Source organism: Xiphophorus hellerii, chromosome 6, assembly GCF_003331165.1.
Source record: "Xiphophorus hellerii strain 12219 chromosome 6, Xiphophorus_hellerii-4.1, whole genome shotgun sequence".
Lineage (NCBI taxonomy): Eukaryota > Metazoa > Chordata > Actinopteri > Cyprinodontiformes > Poeciliidae > Xiphophorus > Xiphophorus hellerii.
In genome coordinates, this window is record NC_045677.1 from 10,791,080 (window position 1) to 10,813,529 (window position 22,450).

The 22,450-nt window shown below is 38.3% G+C and overlaps 1 protein-coding gene across 3 annotated transcripts; it reads right to left on the reverse strand.

Moving 5' to 3' along the window:
* Positions 1 to 985: 985 nt before the first annotated feature.
* On the reverse strand, positions 986 to 19,452 carry ca8 (carbonic anhydrase VIII). Of its 3 annotated transcripts, none has more exons than XM_032566423.1 (9): positions 19,099 to 19,452; positions 13,687 to 13,878; positions 13,331 to 13,455; positions 10,822 to 10,917; positions 10,188 to 10,250; positions 10,031 to 10,079; positions 8,314 to 8,426; positions 5,848 to 6,042; positions 986 to 2,523 (listed from the first exon to the last, which is right to left on the reverse strand). In XM_032566423.1, the coding sequence occupies exons 1-8, from the start codon at positions 19,169 to 19,171 to the stop codon at positions 5,908 to 5,910; spliced, it is 846 nt and encodes a 281-aa protein (XP_032422314.1). In that variant the 5' UTR covers positions 19,172 to 19,452; the 3' UTR covers positions 986 to 2,523; positions 5,848 to 5,907. The 3 variants fall into 3 exon arrangements, with proteins under 3 accessions (XP_032422314.1, XP_032422315.1, XP_032422313.1); XM_032566424.1 differs by having other exon boundaries at positions 13,687 to 13,872; positions 19,099 to 19,451; XM_032566422.1 differs by lacking the exon at positions 19,099 to 19,452 and adding an exon at positions 17,975 to 18,091.
* Positions 19,453 to 22,450: the final 2,998 nt, after the last annotated feature.

The window sequence follows — 22,450 nt, forward strand, 5'->3', positions numbered from 1 at the left end:
AACACCAAAGATGTACAAAAGTATAATTGCAGTTTAACACTTACACCTTCAGATTTGCTTGCAAACAATATGGCTGGGCAAAAATAACTATAGAAAAATCACACTGTGTTACACTGAGAAAATAATACTAATGCTACCTGTTCCTGCCCTGCTCTGGACTCATTCTAAAGATTTTTAACCAAAGACTCAACAAAGATTTATTTTAGAGCCACATATCTCGTCTGGAAATCGCAAAATCCACATCCTTATTATAAGCTTCAAGTTCTAGAAAGTTTATTTGCCGTTATTCTGCGCTTTAAAATAGGAAATAATTGTCATATTAGTTTTTTTTTCTTTGCTTAATAAAAGGAATGTTCTGCACCTTTAAGTTTCCCTATACTTGAGCCACAATCTACTCATGGATGTTACAAAGTGCTTAAAGATTCACTTGGAGACATTACAAGGCAGCGCAGTCTGAGTGCTTGGAAGAAAAATATAAAGGGAAAAGGGAAGACTGAACAATTCTGCACAACAGATTTTGAAGCCAATTGTATATTTATTTTTAAATGCAGTATAAAAATTTAAAACACTTTAGAACTGACCAAAGTCGGCCAACATATCTATTTCTGTACTTTAAATTTACAAAAATGTGAACAACAAGCTAGATAATCACAGTCGGTAGATGTTCTCTGTAAGATCTTGGAAAGGTTTTCTGGAGTAATATATTTCATTACAACACTTGCAAGTTTTGCTTCCCATACTTAGTTGCAGGCAAAAGGATGTCAACAAGTAGCAATAACGCATAAACTATAATCTCCACACCAATAAATACATGACCAGGTCATGACTGGGTGGATAGGCTGGTTGCTGGGGTATTAAAGGAAGCTGTGTGTTATTTAGGCTGCAGTTCAAAAGCAGAATACATATTTCAAGATGTGAAAAAGAAACTTTACCAGCATTTTAATTGATGAGAGGAGAGGAGCAAAAAAAAAAACAAGCTGCAGAGTCAAGAATGCACAAGTTTCATTTTTATTCTGACAATAAACCAAAACTTTGTGCAGTACACATTCATATAGACTCCATATAATAAAAAACAATTTGACTTGATTTTAACACTTTTTTCAAGTTAAACAGTGAAATACAGAAAGTATTCATTTGTTTTGTTTTTTTTTACAAATGCAACCCTTTATGTCCTAAATTTAAAACCACCGCCTGGATATTTTTTGTTTATTTTAATTGTACGCAGTTCTTTAAATGTCCTGTGAGTAAATATATTTGCCCATTTATCCATAACAACTGGAACTTTCCATATCTAGCATTTTCGTAATTTACCGCCTATTAAAAAAGAGTCCCCCTCTGATTAATTTCCCTGCCAAGGACAGGAGTAAAATTACCGTAATGGCTGGAAAGAGCAACGTTTCCCATTTTAAAAAACGTTGGAATTTTTCAGATAGCGCAAAGTGTGGCGAAATTACGGTACCATAAATTTGGCTGGATCGTCGCCGCTAAGTTTAGGACTTATAGGGTTACAAACATCCAAACTAGCAATTGATTTAGGAACCCTTCCCCAAATCGGACTCCTGTAGTTCTTACAGTCTTGATATCAGCACCTGAAGCTCGCTGTGAGTCAAAAGACAACAACTGGTCTCTAACGCTAAAGAAAAAACGTATTTCCCATGTCTGTTTAACTTGATTGGCCAGTTTCCATCTGGATGTCATTAGATGTGTTTGCTTTGTGAATGGCATGTAAGATGCTCTTTTTGGGGGGCCATGTACAGACTCTTTTTTTTTTTTTTTTTTAGTAAGTTGTAGTTTATTGTTTCTTTCCAGTCACAGTCATCATTCCTATAAATCGTACCAGCTCCATTTGATGTATAGTACCTTAAAACAACCACATATTGTTTTCATATGTTAATTTGAAAGCAATCATTTTTATTTCACTTGTATTTTAAAAGATGAAAGTGATGTTGAATTCACTGCCAGAAGAAGGAAAATGAGCTGGAACATAGAACTTCAGAAGCCATTTATTCACAGTTTCCGTTTGAAACAGTTTTTTAATATATATTTAAGTTTATTAATATTCATCTCATAAGAATGATAATAGTATTATTTTAAGTGGAGTATTAAAATATGGAGAACATGACAGGTTAGTGTGTGAGACTGTATCCCAGTGTGTGTTTTTCAGGCTTCTTGTTCGTCTGCGGACGATTCTTCATCCTGTTGTGACGACTGCGGAAACTCCTCATCATTTAGTCACAACACACATTCAGCACGCAGACACAATAACGCCCCAAACCGAACGTGTAACAAATACACACATGAACAGTCGATGTGAACAGCAAAAATACGGGGAGGAGTGAGAAACAATACAGAAAACGATGGCTGCACTTACATGTACTGACACACACACACACACACACAAAGCCTGGAGTGAAGGTGGTGACACTAAAAGCTTTTTCATCCTCTTCTAGTTTGTCTTAGATCTGTTATCACATTAATTTCCCCTCTTTCTTCCCGTTTCCACTCCTCTGTTTTCTTCTCCTTCTGTAGAGAAAGAAAAACATGAATCTCATTAAAAGAAATCCAGATGTGCTTAACAGTCCTCCCGGGACCAAAAGACGGAAAGAATGGAAAACCTTTACGGCCTTTTTTCTTTATGATTCCCGTGTAAGCAGCTTTTCAGCAGCACTGTTGCTCATTTACCAAGGTGGAGAGAAAAGAAAAAAAACACAACTGGGGCAAACTAGTAAAAGGTTAATGGGGTTTGACCTCTGTGTGTGTTGCAAAAGGTAGGCAAAATTGAACATTTTCCATCTTTACATACAGCTTGCAGTCCAATCCAAACACAAAGCCTCGATAAAAGCCTTACAGTGAAATGTACAGCATTATATAGCGCTTTTCTAGTCATACTGGCCACTTAAAGCGCCTTACAGTACAGCTACATTCACCCTGCCACGCTCAGTTGCACACATTCATTCACTGACAAACAAATTGACGACATGTGACTGGGGGAAGCTGGAATCAAACCTACAACCTGCAAAGACAATAACCCTACTCAAAGAACCCCCCCCAAAAAAGGTGTTTACATGCAGTGTATAACGACTTACTGTAATCAGACTTAACATTTTCTGATTTAAATCAGTTAGGTTTCACAAAAATGTATTTCTTGTATATGAATGAATTACTTTAGTCAGTTCCAGAAGTTTATACTATACAGCTCTGGAAAAACTGAAGAGAGCCACTGCACTGAACCCCATTGAAAACCTCGTGGTCATGCCACCAGATATTGATTTCTCAACTCTTTCTGAGTTTAAATATTAGTATTGTTGTTTCTAAATGCATATGAACTTGTTTCCCTTGCATTATTTGAGCTGCATCTTTTTCGTTATTTTGACCATTTCTCATTTTCTGCGAATATATACTCATTTGTTGCTTAGAATTTCGGAAACATTTTGCCAGTAGTTCATAGAATAAAAGAACAATGTTCATTTTACTCAAACATAAACCTATAAAAAGTCAAATCAGAGAAACTAATAATATTGCAGTAGTCTTAATCTTTTTTCTAGAGCTGTATATTTCAATACCTTAACAATAATAATGTTAAGTAGAAATATCTTTAAACTGTACGGCTGCAACTGGTGATTTTAGGTGATCTTTTTCCACCTTTCTCACCTGGACTTTGGTCCATTACTCTTATAAGTCATGTTTGCAGGTCACTGTGCTCACAGACACACTTTCAATGGGCCTGCTTATTTTCAATGGGACAGAGATCACAGCTTCATAATGGCTACTTCATAACATTGCCTTTGTTGTCCTCAAGCCACTTTGTAGCCAATTTGGTGCTGTGCTTAGGGTCACTGTCCACGTGGTAACCCTATTTGTACCACAGCTTGGCTGACATGTTGAGAAATTGCTTCAATACATCCACATAATGTTCTTTGGTTATTATCCCATATATTTTGTAAAGTGGACCAGTCCCTTCTGCAGCAAACACCCGCTCAACACGAAGTTCCCAACCATTTACTTCACACCAGAGACGTTCTCGGGCTTCTAAACTCCCTGATTTAATCTCAGACGGTAAAAAAAAATTGTCCTATTTCTTTACTACAAAGCTACGGTAAGGTAAGGTAATTTTATTTACATAGCACATGTTCAGCAACAAGGCAGTTCAAAGTGCGAGATATCAAATTACAACTTTATTATGAAGTAACAATTGTATGAACTTTGTCAATGAGTTAGCCGTCTTGCTAAAAGCATCAATAACATTAGAAAATGATGGATAGGAAAACTTTAAAGAGAGGATTCTTATTCACACAGCACATCCTCTCATCAGTGGGGAGTTCATATTGAGATTTATCGGCGTGTGCAGCTTGTATCCATTGTTAGCCCCAGCATTTGCAAGCTAGCAGTAGGAAAACATCGCCTGTATGATGAAACCAGGATGTTTTGACCTCGGTTGTTCCACACCAGTTCTCCTCTACCTCATTCACAGGTGGGCTTGTGTTGCAGGGACCACATCAGTATCTGTTTTCACCCCTCTAACAATAGCCCCCTTTTGTTCCTATCCATTCTGCTCCTTCTGCCTCCTCCTCTTTCAATCCTCTGGCATTCCCACCTCGCCTCATCTCAGAGCCCCTCTACCTTCCCCCTTTCGACACATGTCTCTGTTTTTCTGCTTACATCCAGCCCTTCTGTTTCCCCCAAATTAAATACAAACTACAGTGCAAGTTTATTACGACCGCTCTCCTGCATCCAGCTGTACCAGAGGGTCATGAAGAACTCTGCGCAGGTCAAATAAGCATTCATGGAAACCGTATTTTTGGAATCCACTTTCCTAAAATACTTTCCTTTTGAACTGCAAAGCATGCAATGAATTAAGGAGTATAGCAATTAAATAAGCAGGAGTAATGACTTATTAGAAAAGATAACAAAAATGAACATTTTAGTCACAGTCTAACATTTGTGGGCTTCAAGCATAAACAGCTGATTTTTGAATATCTAGATGAAAAATCTTGCTCAGTGATGTAGAAGCCATATATAATTTGTGCCAATAGCTTTCGTTGTAACCACTACTGCGTATGTGATTTGAAGATTGCCGAAATTTGCTTGGTTTCAGCACAATAACCCGAAGCACAAAAGGGAGTTCACCTTTGTGGTTTCTAAAAAGCCTGAGTTTTAAGCCATAACTCCTTCATAGCAGTTGTTTTTCAGGCAAGGCAGACTATGGTTCCTTGATAATTACCGTTTAGAACCTGACTTTTGTGTTTACTTGTTAAACTTGTCTAATATTTGAAAAAGAAACTGGATGACTTTTAATATTTAGATTTGAAAAAAAAAGACAGGAAGACAAGAATAAAGGAGTCAAATATTTTTCAAGGCAGTGTAGCGTCTTAATTTTGTGATTTTTTTCTAACAATTTGGGGATTTTTAACCCTTCAGGTTAAAAGTCTAGACTGATGGAATTAGGTATTTTTTAAAAATGTTTTTCTATTCCCCACCGCTCTGCGTTTAGCTCTGCCGCAGTGCTGCTGAGCTAAATCTGAAGCCTCCTCTTTCACTGCGATGTATATAGGCTAGTCCCAGATTAGTAAGTGAACTGGGTTAGTTCTTCCAGGGCTTGATCTGCTGCCTCTGGGACAATGCACCTTCTTCCATTAAAAAATGTGTCTCCTGAGAGGAAATCTGCTGAGCACACTTATAACTCTGAGGATGGTGTTTTGGGACAAGTAAAACACATTCTGGATTGGGGTGTCTTTCATAGCGAAAATGCTGCATAAGTTTCATATTTCTTGTTTGAGACAGAACCAGATTGTCAAGGATAAAAGTTTGCATTTGCCTCTGCAATCGGGGACAGCTGATCTCTGTTACCTTCTATTTTTGTATGTGTAGGCCCCAGAGTTTCACTGAGATGGCACAGGAAAGTGAAAGTCACTGGAAGGCGGCGCGGACAATCCTGTCACTGAGCGGCTGGGTGGGGCGGAAGTTGTCCCCCAGCATCCCGTCGTTTCCTTCCAGCAGCTCCGCCCCTTTGATGTGTGACCGTAACCTCCGAAACTCCTCGATCTGCAAACAGAGAAGTGAAAAATAAAAACAAAAAAGGCCCCAACCTCATGTCCCTCAATCCCTTACTGAGGGACAGTTCACTACAAGGTTCACTGCTACATCTGAGGGTATGATGTTGTTGGATTATTCAGACACTTTTCTCTTTATAAAAGGTTTTATTTCTCCAAAACATTAATGTTTGAGAAAATTCAAGTAGAAGGTGTGTAGGCGATGCATGTCTTATCTCTGGTCTGCTGAGGGAACAGTTTACGGTTTTGTCGTTCTTTGGCCAGAACGTTTAAAAATCAAAGCCACAAGCAGAAAAAACCTGAAAATGCAACTTCCTTTTTATGTGAAATTGCTGCAGTTGCAGATTGCATCTCTTCTAGACAGACGTAACAGAGAGAATCACCCACATCGCTAAAACAAACAGAAGTTCTTGAACTGCTGTGCAATTGGTTGGCTGCCGAAACTTTTACGGCGCCCTCTAAATGTGCAAAGGCTGTGGGCATGGCAACTGGTGTCTGGCATGTATGTGTACACATTCACTCTGCACACACTCATTCTGCACACACAGAGTGAGTGTGTCTTGTAGCAATTGATAACAACAGGATGTTTGAAGTGCGTTTTCTAGGGAAGCAGGACTTGCTGGGGGTTTTTATGCTTTATTCGGTTCATCCAGTTAAAGCATGACGAGAAAACTTCACGCCACTAGATGAGTCTGTATGTTCAGTGCATTTCATTTTGCACACCTAACATTATTTGCAGTATTTTTGGCCAGATTATTCTGACAGTTGTTGAACCGGTAGTCTGTTGGTTTAGATCAGAGATGAAATCTGAGATAAATATGGGAAATGTGGAACAAGAAGCAATAAAAGGATAGCTAAGATTAACAGAAAATTAACAGTTGAGATGAAAGCACTGCAGTTTTATAAACTAACATTTTTTATTTAAGTTTTCTTCATTCTAATCTCATGGATTCCAGTAGAAAACCTTGATGATGAACGAAAGTGGATGATGTAGTTTGCTTGGAAAACAAGAAATGTCAACTAGACTAGGCAAGAATTGGGAGAAAAAATATACATCTACATCACTGTTGCCTTTCTCCTGCATGATCAAACATTGAGCAAAAAGATAAATTATTTTTTATTTACAAATGAAGGGACACACACCAATTTTTGCTTTTCAAAATTGTAGGACCCGATGAGCCCACACGAAAGACATGAGACATAAATACGTTTCATTACTGAACAACAACAACACAACTGGCCACTGCGGTGTTTCCTACTGATGTCCACATGTCCAGATCTGTTTAACAACAATGGAAGTTGCCTTTATCAGAGTAAGTCAATCGCATTTATCTGTCCATGTCCGGATTTGCTGCAATCAGGAGCCACTAATAGCTCATTTGACCCCCTTCTAATTGTTCCATTATGCTGAACCGCAGGAGAAAACTGGCTCTTGTTAAGTGCTTCAGCTGACATGCTCATAGTCTAAATCCTTCTGTGCTGTTGGCCATAAAAAAAAAAAATTATTACATTGTTCCTAATCTTCATTTTAAAACTCAATGTGAAATGAAATACAGAATTCTGTTCATGTCTTAAAGTATGGATGCACGCGTATTTGATTAAGTCCAAACAAACTGATTCATCGTCTTCAGATCTCGCCTGCTTTCTTTTCGCCCTGTTTACCCGCACCGTACACATGGCCTGAGGCAGGACTGGCAGAAAGACCTCTTAGTGAGAGCATTTCAAAGGGTTAGCAAGCCAAAGTGTAGTCAAGATGAAAGACATAAATAAATGTCAGAGGGCTAGCACCTTTATCTATTACAACAACAAAAAAAAAAACCTTTGGAAGAGAGCCACGAGTCAGGCAAAGGTTGAATTAAAGTTTAAATCAATCAAAGGCAACATGACAGACTTATGGATTGGTAGTGGGTGGAAAGGCTTCCTGCATGGAGCCCGTTGCATGGAGAATGCCAGAAAACTGTAGTTCATGCTCCTGTAGAATAATATTAATCAAAGACGGATTGGGCAGTGTATATTTCGTTATAAAATGCTGGAGAAAATAAATAAATATAGGAAGCTAGGTGAATCAGTCATTAGCTAGATGATTAGTCACACCTCTGATTTGTATTGCTGCAATCTTTATTTTCAATGTAAACAGTTTATGCTTTCTTCAATGTGACGGTGGTTTCAGACTGAGAGAGAGCCACTAAAGATGAAGAAAACCTTAAAAAAAAAAAAGAAAATATTTTTGCTTGTGGGAGAATCCAAATGTCTGACTCCATACCTGTAGCTGCGAGATGGTGAGGGGATAGCGGAAAAGTATCCAGGTCACTTTTTCACTACAAGGCGGTGTGGTCAGAGATCCTTCATACACCCAGTAGTCTCTCAGCAGCGGGTCTAATGATCACAAAGAGAACATTTAATCCTCAATTATACCGTGTCGAAATGCTGGCTTTTGCAAGAACTTAATAGGTTTCCCTCCTTTGCTCTTTTTAAATAAGAGCAAACAGACCTGACAGAATTTAACTCAAATGGGAATGAGGGATTGTTCTGTATTTATTAGGGGCTCAAGAGAGGCACAAACTACAAAACAAGTTAAAGTCTCAGGAATTTATCCGCTGGCTTTAGTAGTGATAATAAAAGGGAGGAGAGGACCAACAGGAACATTTGATTTGATGAAACTATGAATTACAAAGAGAACATACTGCACTCCAATGTGGCAAAAATAATGAATGCGTCAGACATTCTGAAACCCTCTTTCCTTCTCAAAATACCAGTCAGATGTTTCGCCCTTCCTCCCCCACGCTAGCACCGACTTTCCACCTGCTACATTAGAACAACAATAGTCATGTTTTGTCTGCAGATGTTATGTTGCTATCCAATTTCCTTGAAACTTTGAGCACAAAACTCTGGTAGTTATTCTCCCTATTAACATATTTGCCACATCTTGTGGGTTTTGCATATGCTAATATTAGATTGATGCTTTCACTGACAGATGTTTGCTAGAACTATGTGCATGAGGGATTTTATGTAGCCTGTAAACAACTTCCTACTTGACATTTTGTCACTTTTTGCAGTTTATAAAATGAAGAGAAACATTGCTGGCATTGCTAGAAGCAGCTAGCGCAACAAAAGGAAGCAAAGCTTACTGTTTCCCCAACTTGCGACTACACACCCAAAATTTGTCCTGTCCAGTTTGACTCCTCCAAATATTGTTCTTGTCCTTGCAGCCAAATATAGCAAAATCTTTTCCCAAGTGAGCAGAAACTGAAAATACGCATTCTTGTTCATTAAAAAGGTGTCAGCTTTTGCTTCTTTCTTGACATCCTCTTAAGAAAGAAGCACTTTTCCATGTCACTGTGGAAACTGGTGGTGTAGCAGCTTCCACTTCATGGTAAAAGTTGTCCCAAAGCCACTTTCCTTTAATCTCATGGTCACATTTTTATTCAGATTATTGAAACATGGGAACAACTGTTTGCTCCAGCATGGCATCAATCCCAAACACTTATTGATGTCATTCTTTTAAAACGGCTAGAACCTTAATCCAATTTTCAGAGCATTAAAATATGTCAGGAAACCAACCAGTTTAAATGAACTGTACTAACTCTGATAAGAAAATTATGCCAAAAGCTTACTGATGGCTACAAAAGGCATGCAGTCGAGGTCCACATTGCTTCATATCGGTGACTTTAGATGCATTTATTTGACCCTGTATGATTTTTATCTTGTACAGATCAGAGGGAATCAACAGCTTTATTCTAGAATAATCTAAAAGGGATTTTTCTGTTTTACTACAACAAACATTTATAAACCTGTTTTTCTATTCTACATGTCTCTAATTTACACGGGCGGCATCCAGAAGAATCAGTGTTATTTTCCATATGCTATTCTGTTCGGCTGCTAACTCAAATATTTGAGTTAGCAAATATTTGAGTGTTGCTCAAAGATTTAGGGTTTTAACTTGAACATGAAGATTTGAGATCAAATCATGTCTGTCTTACCAGGTAGGAGCGTGTTGGGGTTAAAACATGGGATTATCTTGTTCTTCCCCTAAAGAAAATGCAGTGGCAAAAAGAAGCAGTTACGTTCACGACACATCAACCCTCACGCTGCGATTCTGAATAAAATCTCTCCTGTTCGCCATCACACAGGCTTCACCTTGTACTGCAGGTCTTGTAGGACTTCAGTGATGGCCTTTAGACCCAGGTGCTCTTTGCCAATCTGATACAAAAAACACACGCGTTTTGGGTTTCAGCACAGACTTATCACTGCTGCCGGTGGCTGTTTTCACAATGTCAGCTGCATTTTTCAGCAGAGATAAGTCTATGTTCTGTTATCATGCAGGAAGAAAAAGCGGAAGATTAAAGAACAGACATTGTAGAAAACAGGATGTGTGAGACTGAGACCTCAGGAGGTCAGGAATGACTGGGTTCAAAAGAATGAGGTGTTTTCCTCGGGTACCGTCACTCATCACAGAGCCGAGCTGCCACTTCATAAGAGATCTTAGTCAGCTAGCATGAATCAGCAGGTGATATTTTTAAGCAATAATGAGTCTTATTCACCTCACTTGTAGTGGCTGTAATGGTGGTGCCTTATTTATGCGTAATATGAGATTATCAATGTGCTAATTAATAATATGTTGCAATTTATTAACCATATTACTGGACGAAAGAAGAATGATACTTAAATGCAAGCACTAATTTACATTTCCTGAATAAAATATTCACTAAGACCTCTAGCCTCTTCAGAAAAAACAAAGCTCTGATATGATCTGAGTTCCAGGTGTACTTACCTGGACAAAAAGTGCAATAATGAGGATTCCATTCTTCTTCCCCAAAGCATCTTCTAGTGAGTTAAAGAGAGTGCTGTTCCAGTGAATCAGATGGAGCTGAGGACAAAACAAAAAGACAATACAACATAAACTGCAACCTTAAGGGCGTTTCTAGTCGTTAACACGATGAGTGTGCAGGAAACATCAGATGCGTGTGATGAACTCCTCGTCTGGTTTACGTAAAACAAAGACTGACTGGAAACTGTGAAACTTTCCAAATGAAAAGTCTAATGAACTGGACATACCCTGATTTCTCTGTAAAAAAACCCCCCAAAAAACAAATCTAATTTCGCCAAAATTTGTTGGAAAAATTGCTTTTTTGGAATCCCACTGTGTGCTACATTTACAGCTGAAGAAGAGTTTTTGAATACACTGTATAAAAAGAAGGTGACTTAGAATTACCAAAATGACTTACGCCAAATCGAGAAGCTTACAAGCACTGAGACATTTTGTGAACACCCAGATGATGATGCCGTCGCTTTGCAAGCTTCTGATAGTTTAAGCTTGTAGATCTCCACAGATGTGGTTCATCATTTGGGTTTATCTGCTCAAATAATGGCATGCAAGTATAAAAATGAAGGTAATGTCCACCCATATTACAATTTAGTAACACTTTATGTGCCTACACATAAATATGGCATCATAAAATAGATGCCATCATGAGGAATATTCAAGCAACATTTTAAGACAACAGCCAGGAAGTTGAGCTTGTTGGGCACAAGTGGTGCAATGATTCTAAACATGCCATCAAAATTCATCCTGACAACAAAGATGATATCAATCCCGTTAGAAGTTATTTGGCAGAGATTTAAAGGTGCCTGTGAGCAAGGCGACCTACAATCAGTTAAACCAGTTCCTTCAGGAGGAATGGGCCAAAGTTGCAGCAAACCATCGTGAAAGGTTGTTTTTTTGAACAATACCTAAATAATTAGCCAGTAATTCTATCGAATTTTACTCACTATCGGAGTGAGTAAAATGCCTTTGAGCTAAATTTGAATTAAGTTATTAAAAATGATCTAAAAACCTGTCTTTGGAATTATTCCTAACTGAGCTAAAACTAAATTACACTTCAGTCGGACTTTTACGAAGAGAAAGGGAATGTGTTTTTTAATGCAGTGTGTCTGAACATTTGGTTTCAACGTTGTCTGCTGCTTTCGGTGAAACCTGATTCTGCTCCGATGTCAGCTGGTTAATTTTCCATCCTGCATCTTCCTCTTGTAAGATAAGCTAATGGACAACATGAGGGCAACAATATTCACTCTGGAGAGGACTGGCTGTGGACAGCCTGACGACAACTAAACAATTATCCATATTTATTTATTTGTTTGTTTGTTTGTTTCTTCTTTTTTTCCTAAAATATATTAAATGGGACTTTTAAAAGCCAAAGCCTTATTTTCAATTGCATAACTCACAGCAGCCAAATCGAATATCAAGAGAAATAAAATATTCTCTAAACAGGCAGAAAGCATCACAGATGTTTGATACAGCGACCTCTAGTGGAACAAAGTATTAACTTAAACAAACTGAACACCACCAGACCTGAAGTGATTTTTCTTAAATGGATATTGTAGATTTTACTTCATATTGAGGTTCTGGGAAGTAAATATCTTAACCTGTGGTATAAAACTCGCTTTGATGGAACAGATTAATATTCCTGGATTTCTTTTACATCTTCAGTTTGGAAAAGTCATGGATGCATCTCGTGAGGCAATAAAAGCAAATTTTACATCATCATTCCTGGATAGACACACCCTTAAGGATCACTTTGTCTTTCGCTCAGAGAGCTGTGTGTACTTTCAGAACATGTAGAAAAAAGAGGCAGGATTTATAACTTTGTAGTTTTTACCTGATCAACACACATAATATGTGTTGTAATTTTTCCTAAATTTGGTTGAGATCTGCATTCCAGTGCTCATGCGGGTTAAATGAAATCAAAATAGTTGCGTACCATGTTATCTTCCACATAAGAGCTGACTAAGATATGAACCTCTCAGATGTGTACGTGTGTAACGAATACATGAAGACTAGTGAGAATGACGTTCCACTCACCCACTCTAACTTTGTCAGAGTGGGTGAGTGAAGTCATTTTTATGTTTTTATGGATCTTGCTAGGTCATCCAGGTTGCAAGCCATCTCTCTAATCTTCAAAACACACCTGATAAGGTTCTCTCTGTGGATTGAAGGCTTAATCTCGAGTTACAGAGGCTGCTGGCTGATATCTTACATTAAAAAAATCGGACAATGCCTGTGAGCTTTATGAGTCGCAAAAGGATTCGAAATATGAAAAAGGAGATCTGGAGATCCCTCCTTTTCTGTATTCCAAATAAATGATAGTCGCAATATATCAGAGGAGTTACTTGTTTGGGCTCAAGCAGCTCCAATGTTATGCTTATAAGGATCAATGTCTGATCCGGAGGTATAAACACACAATGTTTTTCTTGGAGCAGGGTGTGTTGCTTGTCCTGTGTACCTCCATAGGGAAAGCCTTGAAGTTGACGGTGTGCTCTGATCCTCTCTGGTTTTCTTTGCCCCAGTGGAATCGAACCTCGTGAAGCTCGTACTCATGATCACTAGGCAATGGACCCCCAGTAACCACTGACAAAAGCAAAGGAAACCACAATGAGGTCTAAGCAAGTGTAAACAGGAAGCAAAGGCATAATTCAACATGTAGAGAGCGACTCAGCAGGGGAGAAAATGGGTCATATGGGGTTGGACAGAGGTGATTTTGTTTTCTCTTGTAGCAAGTAACACCAATAAACCACAGAGACTAACATCGATACCTGAGCATACTTCTTGCATTCTCTCAGCATGTCTCCTGGGACTGACCTGACTTCGACTTGAGAAGGATGTGGACAGTGTGCCCGTCGTTGATGACTTCACAGTCTCGACACACCACGTAGTTTGGTGTTAAGCCAGCATCCAGGAGGGAGGGGTCATACTGCGCTTCCCTTGAGTTGAGATTAATCGGAGACTGGTACTCGCCGTTGGCTGCTGGGAAATGGAGTCCCCATTCTACACCTATGAGTGAAAATCCACAGCAAACATATATGTTTCCATCCAAGTCTGATTCGTCATCGTGAAAGATTGTCGTGCATAATGCGGTGCCTTGCAAATATACCTTCACCCTTTTAACTGGATCTTATTTCATCCCATTGTATTTAATTGTGAAAAGCCAACGAGGTGAATAATGACACATTAGAATGAGAACAACAAAGAGTTTTGAAAGTGGTAATTGTATTGTTAGCAAACCATCTTTTGCTAAAATTACTCCTGCAGGTTTTGTGTGTTAAGTTCTTCTTGACTCCGATCTTGCTTTTATTCGTCATATTGAACAAATAATTAAAACAGGATGGTACCATCTAAAACACACAGCCAGAGTTCGTCCTATTCTCTCCCTCGCTAATACTGAGACTCTGATGCCTGCTTTTATTTCCAGCCGTATAGACTATTGTAATGCCCTGCCTTCTGGTCTCCCTAAAAAATACCCTGAACAGCCTTCTCTGTTACAAAACTCTGCTGCTCGAGTGCTAACCAAGACCAGAAGGTCAGGCTCACATCACACCTGTTTTAAAATCGTTGCATTGGCTCCCAGTACGTCTCAGGATTGATTTTATGATTCTCTTACTGGTTTTTAAATGGCTTAATGGTCTTGCACCATCTTACCTTGCAGAACTCCTAATACCTTACGAACCTCTGCAGGCCCTGAGGTCCTCTGGCACCGGACTATTAACAAGCCCAAGAGTCAGAACACACACTTATGGTGAGGTTTATTTCCAGTATTACGGCCCCCGTTTGTGAAACGGTCTGCCAGAGAACCTGAGGGCCGCAGAAAATGTTGCTGTATTTAAGAGACCCGTCTTTTTAACTGCATTTTCCATGCAGTTGTGTGTTTTCCCCTGTGGGGTTGGGGTGGGTAATTGTTTGTTTTAATTGATCTGTACAGCACTTTGAGCTGCTTTTAGTATGAAGGGTGCTTTATAAATAAAATTGATTGTTTGATTGAGGTCTTTATTAGTTTTTCTCATCTAGAGGCAAACTTTTGCTCATTCCTCTTTACAAAATTGCTCAAGTTCAGTCAGATTGACTGCCACAAATTCTCTATTGTATTTAGTTCTAGATTTTAAATAGGCCATGCTAACACGTGTTACCCTGATTCATTCCGCTATAGCTCTGGTCGTGTGTTGTTTGCAGCCTCGAAGAGGATTTCTTCCAGGATCGGTATGTTTCTTGATCTTCCTAATGCAGTTTGTCATTTGAGACCTTCACAGAACAGCTGGGTTTATACTGAAGTTAAACTACACTGAGATGAGATCTAATTACTAATCAGGTGGCTGCTGAAGACAGTTGGTTCCACTAGATTTGTTTGGAGGTAATACGTTTTAAAAAAAAAAGGTTGAACGTCAGAGTTTGGGGTTGTTGCGTCTGTGTGGTATGTGTTTTCCCTGGAGCGTGGGGGTGAGCTGGATGCTCTCTCACACCGATTCATCAAGCTTTAAAAGGTTACATCCTGGAAATACCGTATGTATTTCTGATGTATTTTATTCACAGAGACGAAAACCCGCTGTTTTGACAGAGGATGTGGCAGTAGAGGTGATTCAAAATGGCACTACCTACTTACCTACTCATTTTATTGTTTGCATAAGTCATTTTCTGCCGTCCTTTCTCGTCAAGTTTGAAATTAGTGTCTTAGACTATTAAAACTGAAACCTGTGATGGAGTATTCTGATGGAAATGATGAATCGGGGTGGTTCTCTCTACTCTGTTTTTCATGTTTGGATTTGAAACAAAAAGTACTCTGAATACGTAAGACATGCTATGTCATTAAATATGTAAAATCCAAATCATTTTAACAACAGTCCAGCTGCATCGTCTTTATTTAGTCTTCCATCTGAAACCAAAAGGTGGTTTACCACCACATTTTTGTGATTTAATGACTCTACTGGGTTACTAGGTGTTAAAGGAATGGCACTAAACCTATTCAAATACTTTGAGAAAAAATAATAATGATAATGTTCCGTAATTAAAAAAAACAGGTTTCATTTAATGAATTCACCAATAGAATCCTTCAGATTGATTTAAATCAACTTTGTCTTATTCAAGAGTACGGTGATCCATGAAGAGCGCTGATAAAAAAATAAAAAAAGGAGTCTCACATGAACACATAAATAAGTCTCTCCTTTAGTCAAAGTCAAATGTTTTTCAGTTGATTTTGTGTTGCATCTGCTGTCTCTGTGCCTCCTGTGAGGTCCATCCAGCTTTCTGTTTTCTGAAACAGGACGTCTCACTGTAGTCACTGCTGTGACTGTGAGAGTGTTGAGATCTTGAAAATGAAACAGGTCATGGTTACAGAAACAGGGTCAGATTGTCCTACCTAATACAAGTAATCATAAAAAAAACATGCAAGCATGCATAAAGAGTATAGAGACTAAGATTTTGTATGTATTTGTCTGTAGAGTATCAGATGGAATCTATTGCTTATGGATGCAAATTCATTGTATTTACTCTGACTGAATGTGGAAGACGCCATGATACTCATCAGTGATACTCACAGTCTGGTTTCACTTCAGTTTTGAGAGCGACATCATCACACAGTGAGAGCAGAACACGTTGAATTGAGTTTTTAGGAAGAGGAAACAATCACTTTAAAAAACTTTAGTCCCTCCAAAATACAAGCCGAGTGAGAGTTTAGAGAGTTTAGAGAGTTTAGAGAGAGCATGTGCTTTTCTGCAGCAGGGACTGATGCCTTTCTCCTCACCATTGGAGAAAAGAGGGGAGGCTGCCACATTCCCTCCTTCCTCAGCAACTAAAGCCATGACAACAGTTTTCTGAACACACACCGGGTTTCCTTGCAGCACTGAAAAGACTAAATTCACCCTGCATTCAACTCTGCAAGGCCCAGTAGAGACGATTTGACTTTCTTTCCTCTCATTTTGTCGTTTTAAGATCAGCCAGAGCTCCTTCTTTTACTTATATGCTTATGTCAAGTTGTGGTTACAAACTTGCTAGCTTAGCCTGCCAGAAACTCGTTCCCACTGGATAAAAAAAACACTAACAACCAGAACATCCTGACATGTGCCAAGAGAAAAAGCTGCATCAGTATTCAGTAAATGCCTTAGCATGGACTGTTATTGTTTCGGGTTTGTGTTTACACAGTAAAGCTCTCCACGTGGAAAATGGAGTGGAAAATATAAATCTGTTAAGTTTTACAAACAGTAAAATCTATTTTAACATTGTATTTCTTCACTTATGGATGAACTGAGTCTGTGTAGATTTGACCTGATAACAAGCTTGTGTGAACTTACAGACGCATACAAATTTGTTAGCACTTCTGGTAAAGATGTACCCTAAAATAAATCTGTTTTTATTGTATAGCAACACAATTACAATATGAACATTTTTTGGGGAAATCCAACCTCTATTTGACTAAATTCACTCAAAGGGAAAAAATTGCCACATGAGAAAATACGTGTTTCTAGCTAAATTACTTTTGTTTCTGTGTTTTCTACCACATATTTTGGATTAGTTTCATGCTGATCGACAATCCATTTTAAGAGATTCCCTCACGCCAAGCACTCAAACAAGGTTTTAAAGGTCTTCAGAAGAGAAACAGGCTGACACCATCATTCATCCTCCACCAAACCTAACAACAGCCATTAGGATTTTTCCACAAATTCATGCTCTGCTTCATACCAAATCCATCAACATTGTTGGTTGGTCAAAAGCTGAACCTTGCCTAAGCAAAGCACACAATTCCAATTTAAGTCCCTGGATAGTTTATACGTTGTGAAGGTAGAATTTCACTCCCAAATAACCAGTTAGCATGTAATCAGGGTCTAATGGTTTTCATAGAGGCTGAGAGGGCAAGAAGATTTTACCAGGGATGAAAACAAAAGTGTTTGTGTTGCTGCAGAAAAAAAATTTATTTTGGTTTTCAAGTCAGTCATGCAACTGTTCTTTAAAAAGTGTCTTGCTGCAGTTGTTTATTCCTAATTAACCCAGAATGTGAAAGCATGAAGTTTAATGGGTTCATATGGGATTCTTGTGGTATTTCCTTGTCAAACAGTCACATCTAATCCATGCATTGAAAGTGTTTCGCATCACTGGGCATACTTACAGGAACAGTCACAGAATTGCATCAGAGCTCTTCCTTGGATGCTCAGTAAAAGCAACAAAAGAAGGAAGACAAAGTGAAACAAGACAAGAATGACGGTTTGCATATCTGTAAATCTTACTAAAATGACTGTTTCAAACTAGGAATCAAGTTGGTAGCAATTATGACAACGTCCACATTTCCAAAGAAAGGTTTGATCAGAGCTGCAGTAGCTGCACGGTCTTGCCAAAGCTTGAATACACCTTGAACTTTTTCAGATGTTATTATGTTACAACTGCAAACCTCAGTGCAGATTGTTGGATTGTTGAGATTTTTTTTTTTTACTAACACAAAGTAGCACAAATTTATGAGGTGGAAGGAAAGTGATGGCTTTCAAAAAAAAAATTTAAGCAACATTTTAAAGTGTCGTGTGCATTTGTAGTCAGGCCCTGTGAGCTGATACTTCTTGCAAGTTGTTTGGGAAATATCTCTTCTGACTTTGCATATCCAGAGTTACATTTTTGCAAATTTTTTTTTTTTTTGCAAAATACCTCAAGTTCAAACAAATTGTACGGAGTACATGTGAATAACACTTTTCAACATCTCATGCAAAATGTAAGCAGGATGTGTCTAATAGTTGTCCCAGTTGTATTTAGGGGCATCAGATAAGAGGGAGTTGAATACAAATGCATTCCACACTTTTCAGATTTCACAATTATACGAGGATTTGTGCACCACTACATCATGATTTGTGGTTGTAACATCATGAAATGTGGAGAAGTTCAAGAGATGTGAATAATTTTTGCTGAGACACTCCCAGCTCTGTAAGAACAGTTGAAAAAAGTCTCACATTTCTCATCTTCTTCAGCCAAATGTAGTGCCTGACCTCAGAGACGACGTAAAGGAGGGGCCTAGCTATTTTACAACAACAAGCAATGTTGCAGAGGCCGTGCAAACTTCAAATGACATTTGAATTAATTAAGCATACATGAAGGCAACATCTTCACCTAAAAATCAGCAAGTGAAAATAAATGGAAACTTTTCAGAGTCTTCTGAAACGTGATTTAAGCTCCACCTTGTCGCCCCTCCGCCCCCCTCCAGACTCTGACTCTCAGCATCCCCTCGTGTGCACGCAGAGACCAGCCTACCTTCCTCGTAGCCCCAGTCCAGCTCATCTTTCCCAGGGACATAGTCTGACTCCTCGTTCACGTTGTCGGCCATGGTGCCTTCCAGCTCCTTCGCTTTGGGTAGAAACAGATCCGTGTTCCCAGCTCTCTCAGTCACGCTGGTTTAAGTTCATTCACTTGCAGACAAAGTTAAGTCTCTTCAGCCTGCTGGGAAGATTCCTTCAAGTGTATTAACTTTCTTTTTTCTTCTTCTTCCTTATTACTTTGTCTTTAGGTTGGTTGTTATCCTCTTTGTTATTCTTAAAAGTCTGTAATCCGCCTTCTTCCCTCTCTTTAGTTGTTGTCCACAAAGCCACTAATGGATGAGAGTGGAGCAGTCAGCCTGTTTCTCTTTCCTCTGTGCTCCTCCTCCTCTCTCTCTCCTACTCTCTCTCTCTTTTTGCGCTGCTGTATCTCTTCCACCATTTCTTTTTTTCCTTTCTCTCTCTGGTTCTCTGCAGGTGTGCCTGACCACTGTGGCTTTCCTCCACAGAAAGGCAGATAAGTGCAGCTTTAATGGGAAGCAAATGTTACTCATTGTTTCAAGCCATGTAGTCCAGCATTGTGTGTTGTATTGCCTTAACCTTACTGCTGTTTGGGGTCTCCTGGCAGTATTTTGTATGTCTGCATGTCGGAATGCAGGCAGGAAGGTCATGCTGGTGTTTCTCTTGGAGGCCACACACACCCACCCCTGGGTGAAGGAAACGGTAGAGAAAAATAGACAGAAAGCGGCAGAATGTGCAGAATAAAAGCCCCGACTGTTCTCCCACCCTGATGACTCCAAGATGGACATAAAAGAAAAACTAATTCTCAATAACTCAAACTTTGGCAGGGGTCTCGAATTACGTCTCAGGCTCCCTAATGTCCACCGTATTAAATTTACAAAAAGAAAACAGAAATGGGGCGTTGTACTTTTCTGTGCTCTTGTTTTCAGAAATATGTTTGAAAGTAAAAAGTTGACTGTCCCTCTAGTTCTTTTCTCCTCTTCTTTCTTTTCCAATCCACATCCTGCAGGCTGATGATGTTAATTACCCTACATTCTTTATATGGAAGCTGTCCTTGGAGCTATCAAAATGAAGGCGAGCTCCCTTGTTTCCTTACAGTAGATCTAAAAACAGAACCTGAAGTCCAAAACTGCACCCTGACTGAATGTGTCTTCTGCCCCACATATGTATAAATATATAGGGTTTTTATGTAGCATGAACGTTTATTGCCACACAGAGGAAGTGTGAAGCAACATGCATATAAGTGTGTGACCTCTATACTGAGTCAAATCTTTAAACAACTGAACACGTCTCCCCCTGCTGGCTAATTAACAGAATGCAAACCTTCTTTAAAAATGAATAAATTAAAACTAAAAGCTACGCAATTAATTTATGGAAAGTCAACCATATTCCTTCCAGTTTATAGGCAGCATTTTACAGATTTGAGAATGGCTCTAATTAAAAAAAAAGAATTCAAGCTACTTTTCAAGACTTAATTCTGTATTTATATGTAATCTACAGTAAGATAAAAAAAAATAAGATAAGAAAACAGATTTGATACGTATATACACAAACAAAAAAACACAAGTAAAATAAGTATTTTGATTCCTCGCTGTTCTTTTTGATGTAATATTTGCACACACGATGGCATTCATAGATGTAAAAATTATTCCTCATGACAGACAATGTCTGTTATAATAGATTTAATCAGTGGGTTTTAATGATAAACTAAAAAAAACCAAAAAGACTGAATCCCCTGATGAGCGATGCTCTACTTCAGCAGGAAAAATTCAGTCCGATGTGGAATTAATTAAATTTTGTAGCCAGCAGAAGAGTTACCATGGAGCTTTTGGTCTGATTAGGGCGTGGAGCGTCTGACCAGCTGCCACCCCATGTCTGCCTCATTCTCCACAAATTTTGATACAACACAGGGATTTGTAAGGAATAAGAATTTATCTATACCTTTTACCAGTTTCTATAAAAGAAGAAAAAATACGTTTTTAGAAAGACTTTGAGTACTTTCTGTTATTTCTGTTAAATTGCTTTTTTTTTTCTGCTCATTGTATGAAAAATGTAGATTGAGCCTGACGTGCAAACGGTACCATGAAATCTTTGATCTTAAGATGTGGAAAATAACCTAAAATAAGTATATTGCAATAGAATAAAGTCAAACTAAAAATGTGTTACAAATCCAACCTTCTTTATTATGTTTATTAGGTGGTCTGCTCATAAAAGGGCTGTAAATTTTAGCATGGATCACAAAGACACAGTTGCTCCATGCTGCCATCAAGTGGAATTACATGTATATCAATATTTCTTTTAAATACAAAGAGCATACAGTATTTATTATTAATTGTAATATTATGCAAACGAGTTTCCCTCTTTCTTCTTGAAGTTTCTGCTTTCTTCCTGTCCAGTGTGTAGGCTGCCACAGGAGAAGTACGTAATTAATAAGTAATCTGAATGGGCTTTAACTGATCCCTATGGCTTCAGTTTTCAATATTTCATTCATCTAGTCTTGACACAACAAGCTCATAAAAACAAATACAGATCAGGTTTGTATTCTTGTGATCTGCTGCTATCCATCAAGATTTAAAATGTTACTTTAACTTGTTTTGGAAATCTTCTTAATCTATTTGTCTGTTTTGTTGATCAACACAGAAAAAGAACTAAGTTGTTTCCTCTCGACAGTGACTGCAAAAAGAAAGAAAAATGAACGGGTGAATCACCAAAATCTACTTAAGTCGAGGTTCACGTTGAAAATACATATCTGGAAAAATTCAGGGAGCATTCACATGATAAAAACGATATGCTTTTTTTGTTGTTGTTTTTTTCTTTACAAAATTATGCTATAACCTGATTGAAAAATCAGTTAATTCCAATATATAGATGAGTTTGTATTTCACTAAATCATTCTTAATATATTTTTATTGAGCTCAAAATATATGTGAGGATCAACCTTTATCTGTGGAAGCTTTTCCCACAAATAAAGTTTGGCAGCATTTTCATTTAAGGCTATTACAAAGCTGAGGATCTCCAAATACTTTGAATTGTAAATTTAAAAAGGCCTGCTTTTGCTTTCGTTTCTCTATATTTTTACATTTCACTATGTTTTAATTTTGGGATTAAACTTTCCTTCACACACATCTCAAACCTTTCAGATGTAACTAAGGTTTAGTTCCATGGGTGTGTCCAGAACGTTTTCAAAAGGTTTGACACATGTTTATGAAACAGCAAAACCAAAATATGCTCAATAATTCTTATTTTGTGCTGTGGTGAAATATAAGGGAGCAGGACATTCAATTTTTTTGCACGACTGTAAACAAAGTGGGGAGAGTTATAATAAAAAC